Raw genomic sequence first — 16,681 nt, forward strand, 5'->3', positions numbered from 1 at the left:
GCTTCCCTGGGACATATTCAGTTGTGTTGTATCTCATAAGTCGTAGTCAAAATCTCTGTAGCCTTGTGGGTAATTTTGCTAATTCCCTGGAATTAAGTAACGTTACCAAGTGACTTGTGGTCAGTTTCGATCTTGACCTTGAGGCCCAATACATAGTTCAAAAAGTTTTTGCATGCCCATGTTGCTGCTAATGCTTCCTTTTCAATCACTGCGTACCCTCGTTATGTCTCTGACAGCAAATGAGAGGCAAAGTACACAAGCCTGCATCATCCATCTATTTAAACCAGGAACAGGGCTGCACCTAATCCTATTGACGATGCGTCTGCTGCAATAGTTCCAGATCATAATGCGCCAAAACCTCTGGTGAAGTCAACATTTCTTTGATCTCCTCAGAAGAATTTTTCTGGCAGTCTCCCCAGCACCAGGCATTGTTGTTCTCTAGCAGCTGTTGTAGAGGCTCATTAATACTAGATTTGGTGGAAATTTCCCGACCTGGTTAACCATAAAAAAATCACTGTAAAGCTGTTATATTCCTTGGCTCTGGGAAATATGTTATTGCCTTTGTCTTCTGTGGACCTATCTTAATTCCAGATCTATCAATTATGTGGCCAAGGAACCTCACTGTCAACTGTGAGAATACGCACTTGTCATTTAATGTGAACCCTGTCTCTTGTTAATCTATGTAATACCGCTCTTATCCTTGCATCGTGCTCTTCTTGGTTTGTTCCATGAATCAGAACATCATCCATGTGGCAGATGATTCCTTCCAGTATTGTGGACATTGTCCGCTGGAATATCTCTGGTGCCTAACGCAATACCTAATGGTAATCTATTGAAGCTGCTGAAGGGTGTGATAAAAGTGGTTAACAACTTAGACTCCTCATCTAAAGGTAACTGCCAGAACCCACTCTTTGCACCCAACTTTGTGATATGGAGCTTTTCCCAATTTGGCAAGGCTGTCGTCGACTGACGCCATTGGGTGAATTCCTCTTTCTACAGCTTTATTACGTTAGCTAAGGTCCACAGAAATCTTAATAGGCCTGTTTGGTTTCCTTACTGGAATCATCCTAGAGCACCACCTAGTGGGTTTAGTCACTGTACAGATAACTCCTTGGTTTAGCATGGCATCAATTTCCTTCTTTGCCTTCTTTAGGAGTGGGTGTGAGACCTTTCACTGTGTGAATAAACATACCTGTCCCTTGATCTCTTCCACCCTGCATAACAGCTTTAAGGCTGGGCATGCTTTTTTACTGAGGACCAAACAGGCTTGCTTCCTAATGATATATAAGATTTCTTGGATCATGTTTCTGTATATTAAAGTTGTCTGTATTTCTCCCAGAACCTTCAATGAATTCCTCCTGGCCGGTATAATTTTTTGTTGGTTTTTCTAGGCCTTTCTTTCCTCAGCCAAGTGTTTGGTCAGACAGGGTAGAAACCGCTGCTCCCGTATCTAATTTAAAAGTAGTTTCATTTTCTCCCACTAGAATATCTGTTTCCCAGCAATCTTCATTTTTTCTTTGTCCTTCTAGGAAGGGAGTATTAATTGTTTGAACCTCTTTTATTTCCTCCATCTTTTTTCCAGTCTGCAGCATTTGTTTTCTGCTGTGACAGACCTGCTGAAGGGGCCCCCTTTCTCTTGCACCAGAAACATTCAGCTTCCCGGACTGGGCAATTTTCCCACCGATGCCACTCCCGCGCACACCTAATGCAATTCGGTGTTGCTGCCTGTAGGTTTCTTTCCTGCTTTCGGGTGCCATTTCTCTCTGTTTTCTCAATGAACCCGACTGATTCCAGAATATTCGTGACTGGACTCATCCGATCCCCCCAAACTAGTAATCAAGTACTCTTCCGTAACTCTGCCTGCCTGCTCAATGAAATGGCTGTTTTCAAATTCAAATCTTCTTTTGACTGAAGCTGGTCTGACAGTGCCTTGTCTATAAACCCAACAACCATTCTATCCTGAATCAGTTCCTCTCGCAAACTCCAGTAGTTACAATTGTCCGCTACTTTATACAGGTCATTAATAAACAAATTTCACCTGTAGTATAAGGACTTGAAAGGGTTAATGTTGGAGACAGTGAGAGCAACACCTCCCATTGTATTGATAATGATGCAACAATCACATGGTAATGGACTTTGGAAGAAGAGAGTAGCAAGGCAAGTATGCTCACTAGAGAGGCTTGAGGAGAGTGTAAACAGAGATGTGTAAATATTAAGAGTTATTAGACTCCAAGACTTTATCAACAATCCCCTAGCTATGTTACTACTACAACAACAACAACACAACATGGTGGCACTGGTTAAAATGACCAGAAAGTACAGAAAACACCTTATCTCATGAAGTAGCACCAAGAGAACAGTGGATCTCGTCAGCAAAGAGCTCCGTAGCCAAAGCGGACATTAAGGGAGTCAGCCATGCAGGCATTCAGACTGCACCACAGAAGCATGGTGGTCTGCAACAGAACATCCAGGTCCAGCAATCAGGTTCCGAGTCACAGTGTCAGGCGACGGTCCAGGATCAGGTGAGAGAATATTAAAAAGCGGATATTGTTGGATAATGGCGCACTGGGTTGGAAAAAGCAAGACAGAGGTCGATCTCGAGCAAAAAGGTGAATCAGGGTTGGCTGGAGTCGGTAGCCATTACTCAACCAGACCACGGAGAGAAAATGCAGGAAGGAAAGTACGGGAAACCCGCAGAAAGAGTGCGAACACCTCCATTAAAGTCAATACGATTTAAAAAGAAAGGGGATCACCTGAAAAAGTCTATCAAAGTCCAAGAAAACAAAATGGATTTAAAATTTAGAATGCCTGAAAGCATCCAGGATCAGGAAAGACCCAATCAGGTACAAAATTGGTCCTTATGGAGAAAAAGATGCCTACGATTTAGTATTACTTCCCAGCTGCATACTAAATCAGAAGCAGAACAAGTAAATACCCTCTTATACTCTGTGGGTGCAATTGCAGACAACATGATTGTGAGGTAAGGGATACACAAGGCTTCTGATAAATTTGAGTATGTGCTACAAGCCTTCAACAAATATTTCAATTTAAGCAGTAACAAAAGAGAAATATTCAACAAGCGAGTCTAGAAAATATACAACTCTGTAGATTCTTTTATAAGTGATCTGTACAGATTGGCTGTGGGATGTGACAATGGAGAATTGAAGGCGGAACTGATAAGGAATTGAGTAGTTGTTGCAATAGCTGATGAGTCTTTAGCAGATCTCTTACAGTCGAAAGATGACCATACACTCGAGAAGGCAATTCAGGTTGTACGACAGGCGGAAGTCCAAAGAAAAGTAGAGCCGTTCTGCAGGCTAAAGAGAAGCCTTGAATTAAGAGGAATCCAATGACTGTACAGTTCTTGAAAACCAAGAAGGAGAGGCAAGCTATAGAGAAAAAGACACACACTGGTGACAAGGTGCATGACACCAGGAAACCATGCCAGTGGTGTGGATCCAGGAAGAACCATAGATGGGAACAGTGTCCTACTAGTAAAGCGGAATGTTTCAACTGTAAAAAGAGATACCATTGCGGAAAAATGTGCCAGAGCAAGATCTCTTCACTCAAAATCGCAAAGCAAAAGACCTTCACACAAAGTGAAGGAATGGTGATATAGTTCCAAGTCAGGATGGAGTGTGGCTTGGAAGGGAACTTGCAGGTGGTGATGTTCCCATGCATCTGCTGCCCTTGTCCTTCCAGGTGGTAGAAGTCATGGGTTTGGAAGGTGCTGTCTAAGAAGCCTTGGTGCATTGCTGCAATGCATCTTGTAGATGGGACACACTGCTGCCACTGTGCATCGGTGATGGAGGGATGAGGTGCCAATCAAGCGGGCTGCTTTGTCCTGGAAGGTGTCGAGCTTCTTGAGTGTTGTTGGAGCTTCACCCATCCAGGCAAGTGGAGAGTATTCCATCACACTCCTGACTTGTGCCTTGTAGATGGTGGACAGGATTTGAGGAGTCAGGAGGTGAGTTAGTCGCCGCAGGATTCCTAGCCTCTGACCTACTCTTGTAGCCAGTTCAGTTTCTGGTCAATAGTAACTCCCAGGATGTTGATAGTGGGGGATTCAGGGATTGTAAAGCCATTGAATACCAAGAGGAATGATTAGATTCTCCCTTGTTTGGGATGGTCATTGTCTGGCACTTGTGCAGCGCAAATGTTACTTGCCACTTATCAGTCCAAGCCTAGATATTGTCCAGGTCTTGCTGCATTTATACATGGACTGCTTCAGTACTGAAGGAGTCACGAATGGTGCTGAACATTGTGCAATCATCAGCTAATATCCCCATTTCTGACCTTATGATTGAAGGAATGTCATTGATGAAGCAGCTGAAGATGGTTGGGCCTAGGACACTACCCTGAGGAACTCCTGCAGTGATGTCCTGGAGCTGAGATGATTGACCTCCAACAACCACAACCTTCTTCCTTTGTTCTAGGTATGACTCCAACCAGTGGAGAGTTTTCCCCCTGATTCCCATTGACTCCCATTTTGCTAAGGCTCCTTGATGCCATACTCGGTCAAATGCTGCCTTGATGTTAAGGGCAGTCACTCTCACCTCACCTCTTGAGTTCAGCCCTTTTGTTCATATTTGAACCAAGGCTGTAATGAGGTCAGGAGCTGAGTGGCCCTGGCAGAACCCAAACTGAGCATCAGTGAGCAAGTTATTGCTAAGTAAGTGCCACTTGATAGTACAGTCAACGACACCGTCCATCACTTTACTGATGATTGAGAGTAGACTGATGGGGCGGTATTTGGCTGCCTTGGACGTCCTGCTTTTTGTGTACAGGACATACCTGTGCAATTATCCACATTGCCAGGTAGATGCCAGTGTTGTAGCTGTACTGGAACAGCTTGGCTAGGGGGCGTGGCAAGTTCTGGAGCACAGGTCTTCAGCACTATTGCTGGAATGTTGTCAGGGCCCATTGCCTTTGCAGTATCCAGTGCCTTCAGTCGTTTCATGATATCACATAGAGTGAATCGAATTGACTGAAGACTAGCATCTGTGATGTTGGGGACTTCAGGAGGAAGCCGAGATGAATCATACACTTGGCACTTCTGGCTGAAGATTGTTGTAAATGCTACAGTCTTATCTTTTGCACTGATGTGCTGGGCTCCCCCATCATTGAGGATGGAGATATTTATGGAGTCACCTCCTCCCGTTAGTTGTTTAATTGTCTACCACCATTCACAACTGGATGTGGCAGGACTGCAGAGCTTCAATCTGATTGGTTATGGGATCGCTTAGCTCTGTCTATCGCATGCTGCTTACGCTGTTTGGTACACAGGTAGTCCTGGGTTGTTGCTTCACCAGGTTGATACCTCATTTTGAGGTATGCCTGGTGCTGCTCGTGGAATGCCTTCTTGCACTCTTCATTGAACCAGGGTAGGTCCCCTGGCTTGATGGTAATAGTAGAGTGGGGGATATGCCGGACCATCAGGTTACAGATTGTGGTTGAGTACAATTCTTCTGTTGATGATGGCCCAATTTTGCATTGCTAGATTTGTTCGAAATCTTTCCCATTTAGCATGGTGATAGTGTCTCACAACACAATGGAGGGTATCTTCAATGTGAAGACAGGACTTTGTGTCCACATGACTGTGCGGTGGTCACTCCTACCAATACTGTCATGGACAGATGCATCTGCAGCAGGCAGATTGGTGAGGATGAGGTCAAGTATATTTTTCTCGCTTGTTGGTTCCCTCATCACCTGCCGCAGACTCAGTCTAGCAGCTATGTCTTTTAGGACTCAACCAGCCCAGTCAGTTTTGGTGCTACCGAGCCACTCGGTGACGGACATTGAAGTTCCCCACCCATGTGCCCTTGCTACCATCAGTGCTTCCTCCAAGTGGTGTTCAACATGGAACAATACTGATTCATCAACTGAGGGGCGGGGGTGCAGTAGGTAGTAATCAGCAGGAGGTTTACTTGCCCATGTTTGACCCGATGGCATGAGACTTCATGGGGTTTTGTGTTGATGTTGAGGACTCCCAGGGCAACTCCATCCTGACTGTATACCACTGTGCCGCCACCTCTGCTGGATTTGTTCTACCGCTGGACAGGACATACTCGGGGATGGTGATGGCGGTGTCTGGGACATTGTCTGTAAGGTATGATTCCATGAGTATGACTATGTCAAGCTGTTGCTTAACTAGTCTGTGGGACAGCTCTCCCAACTTTGGCATAAGTCCCTAGATGTAAGGACTTTGCAAGGTCGACAGGGCTGGGTTTGCCGTTGTTGTTTCCGGTGCCTAGGTCGATGCCGGGTGGTCCGTCCGGTTTCATTCCTTTTTATTGACTTCGTAGCAGTTAGGTACAACTGAATGGCTTGCTAGGCCATTTCAGAGGGCATTTAAGAATCAACCACATTGCTGTGGGTCTGGACTCACATGTAGGTCGGACCAGGTATGGACATTAGTGAACCAGATGGGTTTTTACAACAATTGACAATGGTTGCATGGCTATCATTAGACTAGCTTTTAATTCCAGATTTATTAATTGTATTCAAATTCCACCTTCTGCCATGGTGGGATTCGAACCCATGTCCCCATTAGATAGAGTTGTATTCACAATATACTGCACAAAAACAGGTCGGCAAGTTCACAGAAACTTCAAGAAATTCGTCACATCCAAAAAAGTGATGAAGAATGTATTCGTATAAGGCAGTATTGCACACAAGAACAAGATTTGGGAGAGTCATGAAACCTCCTAACAGACAAAATCTGTGAAGTCAGAGACCTGGGGGCAGAAAGGGTGGTAGGTTCAGTCAAGAATGTTTAAGAAAATGTATGGATAAACACTTGGGAGGAGATGTAGTAAAAGAGCTGAAAGGGTTAATGTTGCAGATAGTGAGAGCAAATCCTTCCACTGTAGTAATGATGATGTAACAGTCACATGGTAATGGACTTTGGAAGAAGAGAGTAGCAACACGGAGAATGCTAGCTAGAGAGGCTTGTGGAGAGTGTAAATAGAGAGTGTAAATAAGAGTTATTAGTTGACCTTTTCCAGACTCCGAGACTTTATCAATAATGCCCTGGCTATGCTACAACTACAACAACACACTTCACCGACTTTCTGAGTGTGCTGTTGAACATAGCTCGCTGTACGATTACATTTTTCCTGATCTGAAAGTAACCTTCTAAAGCTTTAATCTCCTCGCCGTAGGGGGTTTCTTTTTGGTTGATCTCCAGGGTAGTCAGAATGCACAGTATCCCATGGTGTAAAGCAAAACACTGACCAGTTCTTTGTCCAATCATGCTGTTAAACCTGAAGTGGAATGGTACCTGTCAAATTTTTGAATCCATCTCGGCCAGGCTTTGTCCCTGTTGGGGCCCATCGCTCACTCAACGTTTTCTGGTAATGGAATCCATTTTTCCATGTTTCTTCGAAGTCTTTGATCTCTTCTGCTTTCTTATGCTGGGAAAGTCAGTTTTACCACTGCCACCATATCTTGTCAATGTGCTATTAATATGGAATGAGGAAAGTAGACTCTGGGTCAAAGTAACAGGAGTTTATTTACAGGGGTCTTCTTACTAAGGTGAACACTGAGTAGCACAAGGTACAGACTCGTGACATCACATCCTGTGATGATGCTTAAGGTCTATATACATAATCTAACCATCAACAGCTTATGTACATTATACTACAACACCCACGTCTGATTTCCATGTACAATGAAGAATCACTTGTGCTTTGTTATCAGCTGCAGTACAATCCAAATGTTTCCACCTTACACTCTGCTCAGTGAGGAGGGAGCTCGGCATATGTCTGTTTGCCGAGTGCTCTACTTCTAGACCAGTTCATATATGGTGTTTTGTAAGAGGGTGGTTTCGCACAGGAAGCAATAATCAGGAGCAAAGCAATGTTTTAAAAAGTGCTCAGTCATTGGGCTTCCTGAACACTTTACAAACTTTCTTCGGAATTGATTTACTGTTGGTTCAATCTTCATCTTTGTTTACTGAAATTTACTGTAACATGCATTGATATTATCCCCTTTAAGTTCTTCTATATAAATCCCTTAAATCTAAGATGATGTATTTTCCAAACCATCGCTAAATTGTATCTTTATATTTGTTTGTTTTTTACTTTTAGTTTCTGTTATTTTTGCTCACTTTTGTAAGGCTACCAAAAGTATCCTGTATTTTTCCACCTTTGCAGTCAATAATGTTATAAATTATGCTGGAGAATAACTTTATTTAGCTCAGACTCCCCACTTTCTAGTCCAGCATACTTGGCAAGGTTATTTTCATCCTATTTTATGGTCATTACAATAATGATTCTCACTGGACACTTTTTTTTCTACCATCTGTTCAGCATTAACTCTAATTTACTACTCAATTAAGTAGGTTAAATAATAGGTGAGGAAAGAAGAAAAATTAAGGCTGCTGCTGGCTATCAACATTTTTTGAAGCTTTTCCTGTCACTAATGCTATATTCATATGATAAACTTCAGTAGTAGAACTCACTGCAAATGCAGGACATGCTGCAAATGGGAATTATGGCTGAAATAAATACAAAACATTTATCTGACAAATGCTTTGAAAATTGAGAAACTTTTTTCCTGCTTTGTTGTCAATCCACTAAATATTTGGTTACTATTTTCCTCACATTGCCTTTTAAGTGACATTTTCAAGAGCATTGCACTGATTATAAACAGCAAGGCTGCAAAATTGGTGAAAGCAGCACTGACACCCAGAAATGACAATTTTAATAAGCTTTAAGATTTATGAATGAATGGAAATGAATGGACATCTGATCTTTGCCAGTACTCTTCACACTACTGGCAAAATTCGGATGCCCACCAAAGTTTCTAAGTATCATCACCTCATTCCATGACACAATTCAGCATAGCGGCGCCTCATCAGACCCCTTTCCTATCCTGAGTGGCATGAAATAGGGCTGCGTTCTTGCACCTACACTGTTTGGGATCTTCTTCTCCCTGCTGCTCTCACATACGTTCAAGTCTTCAGAAGAAGGAATTTTCCTCCACACAAGATCAGATGGCAGACCTTGCCCATCTTAGAGCGAAGACCAAAGTACGGAAGGTCCTCATCAGGGAACTCCTCTTTGCTGACGATGCTGCATAAACATCCCACACAGAAGAGTGTCTGCAGAGACTCATCGACAGGATTGCGGCTGCCTGCAATGAATTTGGCCTAACCATCAGCCTCAAGAAAATGAACATCATGGGACAGGACGTCAGAAATGCTCCATCCATCAATATCAGCGACCACGCTCTGGAAGTGGTTCAAGAGTTCACCTACCGAGGCTCAACTATCACTAGTAACCTATCTCTCGCAGAAATCAATAAGCGCATGGGAAAGGCGTCCGCTGCTATGTCCAGACTGGCTAAGAGAGTGGGAGAAAATGGCGCACTGACATGGAACACAAAAGTCCGAGGGTATCAAGCCTGTGTCCTCAGTACCTTGCTCTACGGCAGCGAGGACTGGACAACGTATGTCAGCCAAGAGCGACGTCTCAATTCATTCCATCTTCGCTGCCTCCGGAGAATCTTTGGCATCAGGTGGCAGGATCGTATCTCCAACGCAGAAGTCCACGAGGCAGCCAACATCCCCAGCATATACACCCTACTGAGCCAGCGGCGCTTGAGATGGCTTGGCCGTGTGAGCTGCATGGAAGATGGCAGGATCTCCAAGGACGCATTGTACAGCGAGCTTGTCACTGGTATCAGACCCACTGGCCGTCCATGTCTCCGCTTTAAAGACGTCTGCAAACGTGACCTGAAGTCCTGTGACATTGACCACAAGCCGTGGGAGCCAGCTGCCAGTGATCGCCAGAGCTGGTGGACAGCCATAAAGGCGGGGCTAAAGAGTGACGAGTCGAAGAGACATAGGACCACCTCTAGGCACTTACCCATTGTCTCTCGAGACGAGGAGGCCAAAGAAGAAGGAAATGAATGAGAGACATGCATGGTTTTTCTTTCTGTATCTTATAATTTTCTCTCAACCTTTTAATGAAATGGGCTTCTCAAATCGCATTTCATTCCCCTGGGTGTGGAGGTGTCATGTCGGCTCCCAGCTGCCAAGAATGAGGCATATTAATTTTGCCGCATGGACATTAAATTTCAAATTGTTGCTGGGAAGTAGAGAACGCCTATTGCAAGGGCTGCCAGATTGGCTGGAAAGAAATTTTTGCATATTGACCCACAATGGACCTTTGATCACCAGGTATTGTGTGTAGAGGAGACATTCCAAGGTCTGCTAGGACAAGACAATCCACAAGGACCAGGACTGATTAGGCCAGCTGGTCACATGACTAATTGGTTGTTGCAGGATATTTTGAACTCACCGCAGAGAATTTGAACTCAGAAAGCTGTTTGCTCCTGTACTGAAAAGACCTCGTGGCTGGATCGCTACAGCCTCTCCTGTCTGCTCCCATCTCTTTCTCACAGAACTCCAAAACCCATTGAAGGCACATGAACCCCAAGAGAGAAAAGTCTCCTACAGTGAACAAGGTTTAAGAAGAATACTGGACCCCAAGAAGCAAGATCCACCTACAAACAAGAACTCTACAGTGAGCTCGAAGGCCCGTAACAAAAAAACTCTTCAGATATTGCCTCAAACCTTTCCACTTTATTTTTCTTCTGCTCTTTTCTGTCTCTATTTGCCTGTGCATATCATGTATGCATTCTAGTGTGGGGCGCAGTGTGTATCCATAGGTGTCAGCCGAATTAGAGGTAAGTTTAAGTTTTAATAAATTTCAATCTTTCTTCTTTAAACCTAAGAAAACCTGTGGGTGTGCTGGTTTTTTTGCCTTATAATTGGAAAGTGGTGAACAAGGATTCACCAAGGGGGAACTAAAAACACAGTGTGTTTAAAAATAAAACTCTGTCACAGTAAGACCAGGTGAAGGCTGAAAGGCTGAGAGGGACCCCTAACTCTCCCCACAGCACCAGGAAACTGCCTGCAAGGAATTTGATCCTGGCTCTGTTGAGGTGCAACCCATATGACCTGTATAGTTTCCATCTCCCCCAGAACAAGTTCCAATGTCCCAGGAACCTAAAGCTCTCCCTCCTGCATCATCTCTTCAGCCATGCATTCATCTGCTTTATCCTTGTTTTTCTATGAGTAATCCAGAGTTTACTACCTTTGAAGTCCTGCTTGCAGGTCTCCTTCCTAACTGCCTAAAATCTGCCTGCAGGCCTTCATCCCTCTTTCTGCTTATGTCATTGGTACTGATTTGAACCATGACTTCTGGCTGCTCACCCTCCCCTCAGTTGATATGTCAAATTTTATTCAAAGAATTTTTCTGGAAATACTTACAGGTAATGCCGCTCTAATTTTTTTGCAGAGTGCACAGAAAATTTGTTTAAGTGCACAGCCCCTTTAAATTTTTTTGCACAGCCTCACATGTGCAATAATTTAAAGGGACAACTTCACGCTGCCCGCACAGGCACCTTTGGGTTGATGTGCGGCCATGCAGCTTAGATGGAGCATTTTTTAAAAATGTATTAGTTCAGGGGATGTGGGCATCGCTAGATAGGCCGACATTTATTCCCCATCCCAAATTGCCCTTGAGAAGGTGGTGGTGAACTGCCTTCTTGAACCGCTACAGTCCTTGGGGTATGGGTACACCAACAGTGCTGTTAGGGAGTTCCAGGATCTTAACCCAGCAACAGTGAAGGAACGGCGATAGAGTTCCAAGTCAGGCTGGTGTGTGATACACTGTCCCTTGTAATGGTAACTCTATTGTTTCTTAAATCTAACCAAATAGATTCTTTCCTTGACCCAAGGACATTCTCCCTCTCCAGCACTGTAATATTCTTTTTAATCAATAATTCCTCCCCTTCTCCTTTCTTTCCTTCCCTATCTTTCCTGAGCATCTCGTATCCAGGAGTATTTTGTACTCAGTCATGCTGTTTTTTGATCTAGTTCTCCATTATTGCCATGACATCATATTTCCACTTGGCTATTTGTGCTTGTAGCTCACTAACTTTCTTTACCGCGCTTCATGTGTTTACATACATGGAGGGGAACTTGCAGGTGGTGGTGTTCCCATGCATCTGCTGCCCTTATCCTTTTAGGTGGTCGAGGGCACAGGTTTGGAAGGTGCTGTTGAAGGAGCCTTAGTGAGTTGCTGCAATGCATCTTGTCCAGAGTGCACAGTGCTGCCACTGTGAGTCATTGGTGGAGGGAATGAATGATGAAGGTGGTGGATGGGGTGCCAATCAAGTGGGCTGCTTTGTTCTGGTTAGTGTCAAGCTTCTTGAGCTTGTTGGAGCTGCACCCATCCAGGCAAGTGGATTTTCCTGATTTGTGCCTTGTAGATGGTGGGCAGGCAATGGGGAGTCAGCAAGTGAGTTACTTACTGCAGAATTCCCAGCCTCTGACCTGCTCTTGTAGCCACAGCATTTATGTGGCTGGTCCTGTTCAGTTTCTGGTCAGGACCCCCATAGCCCCCTTCTTCAGTTTTCCCCTAGCCCTCCCAATCACAGGCCTCTCTTACCCCAAGCCCTCCCCTCAATTGGCGACCAGCAACTGTTGCCAGTAACCATCCCTAAGGGAACCAGGATGTGGCCTCCTGGCACTAGTGTTCCTTTCCTCCCATGAGCCAGGCTGTCCACTTGGATAGCTGACTGATGGGAAAGGCAGCTACAAGAGGTTAGTGACGTTCTAGCGTTAAGATCAGGAGGACCTTCACGTCTCCAACCTTAGCACCTTCCCTGTAAATATTTGAGTCATAATAAGTTGCACCTGAGATACTAATGTAAAAATGCTTAATGCATTTGTTAGAATTTTATGTCTCTGCGCATTCAGTGGCAATGTTAACCCGATTATTTTACTGGTTTGTATCCCGGTATAATTTTAGAGCCATCATGTGTAGGGAGAATAGCCGTGTGATTAATACAGAAGGCAGTGCTGAGACTCATATGAGTGAACAGTCATTGAGTCCAATATATTGGAACAAAGAAGGCAAAGTAAATATTACTGGACAGCAATGATTGCTCAAATGATGTTCATGACATAGATACAAATGGGTGATACTACTAAAATATATTATTGTATGCCATTGTTTGTGTATGTACTACACACATTAGAGGAAAATGATTTGAAACATTTGTGACATTATTACATGTTCAGTAGTCTTTGTCATGGCAATTTACAATCTTGAAGCTTATGAATTGGGCTGTCATTAAATTGACAGTTTTTGTTGTTTAATAGTATCAATCTGGGTCATGGTAGGACTTTTGTCTCTGAGTCAGTAGGTTGTGAGTGCTAAGCCCAACTCCAGAGACTTGAATACAATTCTAGGCTGACACGTCAATGCAGTACTGAGGGAGTGCAATAGTACTTTTGGAAGTGGCCTTTTTTTAGGATGAAACATTAAATCAAGGCTCCTGTTGCCCACTTAGTGGAAGTATAAGAATCTATAGGATTAGTTGAAGAAGAACAGAGGCGATGTCCTGGTCAACATTTATTTCTCAGCCAACACCATCAAAATAAATCTGATTATCTGGTCATTTATCTGTTTGCTGTTGTGTTTCCCAACATTACAATAGATCTACCCTTCAAAAATACTTAATTGGCTGTGAAGTACATTGGGACGTCTTGGAGTCATGAAAGGCAATATAGAATGCAAGTTCTTTCTTTTTCTATAAGCATGAAACTAGTGTTAAGTACTAAACTGCTGCTGTTGGCTTTCTAACCTTCCTTGCCAACTGACATGTGGCTCTTCTGCTTGTTTAGAGTTGAGAATGCCACCCACCATGTTGAGAATTTCCCTGAAAGGAATATGAATTGTCCAGGAATTGTACATTTGTCCAAAAAGTAAAACTGGCAATTTGTGTAGGTTAGTATACTATGTGTTATTAAGAATCAACTAGTGGCTATCAATTGGGCCATTAACATCAAGGATCTGAAGTCCTATAGATTGTCATGCATTTCCTGTTTTTAAATGAAAACACAGATACACAACAAGGTGTGCCAGCTTGTACAATGGTTTTGCTACTGAAACAATCATTGTGTTGGTGACACTTGCAAATGTGTCTTGGATTCTGAATTTGAAAATCAACTACAGCAAGAACACAGTTCAGTGACAAAGGAGAAGTCAACATCTGGCACAATCTATTTAATGAAGTGGGACAAGAACTCCAAAAATAGGTAGTAGGATCAAAATTATTTTATTGATTGCTTTCATCCATGATAGACAGCTATTGATTGTGAGTTTCATCATTTCAGAACACCGACTCTGCCATCCCCCCATTTCATTATTTGTTTCTTAATGAGTCCTGGCTTCAACCACCTGTCCTGACAACCTGTTCTAGCTGTTGACCAATCTCTGTAAAGAACTACTAACTGATTTCTCTAATAAACTTTCTCCTCACACCCTCTTGTCCTGCTTCCTGTATCTGAAAGTACTGTTCTGAGATGAATTTCTTATCTTAAGTATTCCACTAAGATATCTTTTTAATAAGGTGGAAGAGCTATAGTTTAGTATTATATCTCTCATATTATCTCTCATAGATCTCCTCTGCACCATCTTTGGATGCCTTGTTATGTGACAAGAACTTTGATGTAGCTGGGATTTCGAAAAATGAACAGAACTGTTTTCAAACCTATTTTTATAATGGGACAGTATTATTAATGTAAAAATATGTTTTAAAAGTTTGTCTTATTTAATTGTTAAACATAGACAAATGCTATTTATAAAACGGCACAATTCAAAGTCTGTCAGCAGTTGACAAAGGAAGAAGTAAATTACCATTATGACTTATTTGTTCATTTTAGATATCCATAGCACTCACTGAATAAACCAACCAAATTGAGAAATTTCAAGGTTGGCTGTAACAGTATAAGGTGACTAGGTGGAATAGTGGTCACATTGTGTCTGTTCACCTTTGGAATTTGAGCTGTCATCTCATCAGTCTGGTTGAATTTTAGCTCATCTTTGCTATATGTAATGGTGCTTAGTGAAATGAATTTGGACAGGTGCAGTACAGTTCCAAAACATTGAAAGGACAGTTGATGTTATAAATATTATTTACACTGGTACTTCATTGGCTGTGAAGCACTTTGGGATAGCCTATGCTCATGAAAGGCACTATATAAATGCAAATTCTTTCTTTAAATCAATCAGAATCACCATAAGGGTGACTAGTGTGAGAAATGAAAATATTTTCTGGTGGCATAGAGAGTCCTTTAGTGAGATTAGGGTTAAAGGCATATTGTGGGCAGAGTAAAAGGATATTTACTATCCATTGTCTACCTAGCTATACCTGACGTGGGAGTATTTGCTGTAGAGAGAAGTAGAAAATTCTTCCATTCTCACCATTAATATCCCTCATTTGGATAAGTATAAAAATTCACCAAGAAGCTAATCAACTCTATTTCACCAGTTTGATACTTAATGGTAAATGTCAAAATTACAAAGACCCCAGTTCCTGTGCATCATACACAAAGATCCTGGCCTGAAGTCTGGACTCAGTGGCCACCAAATTAGTTCACCAAGACTCAAACGGGTTCATGCGAGAATACCTCCCAGCAGCCAGAACCAGAGAATTGTTTTATGTTGTACATCATTGCAACAACACAAACATACCAGCCCTGGACACAGAGAATGCTTTTAACCAGATAGATTAGAGATTCCTACTCCCCATGTTTTGGCACCTATGCAAGAAGACTGCCAAGGATATGCCTAATCCTTAGCTTCAACTAACCAGAAAAAGATGTGCTGGATTTCTGAAATTTTAAGTGCTAAGGGAAACGGTGGGTATATAGAGTTAGACCGCAGATCAGCCATGATCCCATTGAATGGTAATGACCTGGAACTCGCTGCCCGCAAAGGTAGTGGAAGCAGAGACAATGAATGATTTCAAAAGGAAATTGAATGGGCACTCGAGGGAAATAAACTTAAAGGGCTATAGAGATAGAATAGAGGAATGGAACTGATTGGATTGCTCTACAGAGAACCGGTATGGACGTGATGGGCTGAATGGCCTCCTTCTGCATCGTAAATGACTCTATTGGCTGGATTTTGTGTAGGAGGCGGGGCTCCCAGCGCCAGGCCGAAAAGGCAGGGGGAGCCTCACCTCTGCATTTTCACAGCCCCCTGGAGCGATCCTCTTGTGTTTTTCAGTGAAAGATTCACGAGCTGGGAGCCCCATCCCTTTAAAGATGGGTATCCCGCCTCCATGAGCTGCCAGCCAATCAGAGGGCCAGCAGCTCAGAAGTATCGGCAGTGCCACCGGGAACGGTAGCCATTACTGGTACTGCAGCAGCCTTGGAGACAGGCCCAGTGTTGGAACCCCGGAAAGGAGGTGGGTGAGGGCCAGTCTGGAAGTACCCTGTGATGTGGGGTGGGGGTGGGATGGTCATGAAGTCCTGGGGGATGGGGGTCCCAGGGGGTAAAGTTATTCCCAGTGGGGGGCCATGGGCCACAAATTGCCTACGGAGGAGGGCACTCCCCCCTTCCCCCCAAACCTGCAGGGAGGGCGCCTCGTGTTGCAAAGCTTCCTCCCCGCACAACAGAGGCCACCCCTGCCGCTGGTAAGATCCCAGTGGCAGTAGGACGAGGCCCTTAATTGGCCCTTAATAGGCCACTTAAGGGCCTCAATTGGCCTCTGTGGGGGAAGGCAGTCGGGGCCTATCCCTCCCCCGGGAAGATCACTTGTCGATGGGGAGGCGACGGGCCCTCCACTCTGCTGCCTGCCTTGCCATCTGTTG

General features: G+C 43.7%; 1 protein-coding gene across 1 annotated transcript in view; it reads right to left on the reverse strand.

Annotated features, from left to right (window-relative positions):
* Positions 1-307: 307 nt before the first annotated feature.
* The window catches only part of LOC137371896 (short transient receptor potential channel 3-like), a 148,722-nt gene continuing 132,348 nt past the window's right edge, over positions 308-16,681 (reverse strand). The window contains exon 13 of the mRNA XM_068034941.1: positions 308-492. Within this exon, the coding sequence (XP_067891042.1) occupies positions 308-492 (185 nt within the window). The remainder of the gene's footprint in view (positions 493-16,681) is intronic.

The sequence above is a fragment of the Heterodontus francisci genome, chromosome 1, assembly GCF_036365525.1.
Source record: "Heterodontus francisci isolate sHetFra1 chromosome 1, sHetFra1.hap1, whole genome shotgun sequence".
In the NCBI taxonomy this organism is placed as follows: domain Eukaryota; kingdom Metazoa; phylum Chordata; class Chondrichthyes; order Heterodontiformes; family Heterodontidae; genus Heterodontus; species Heterodontus francisci.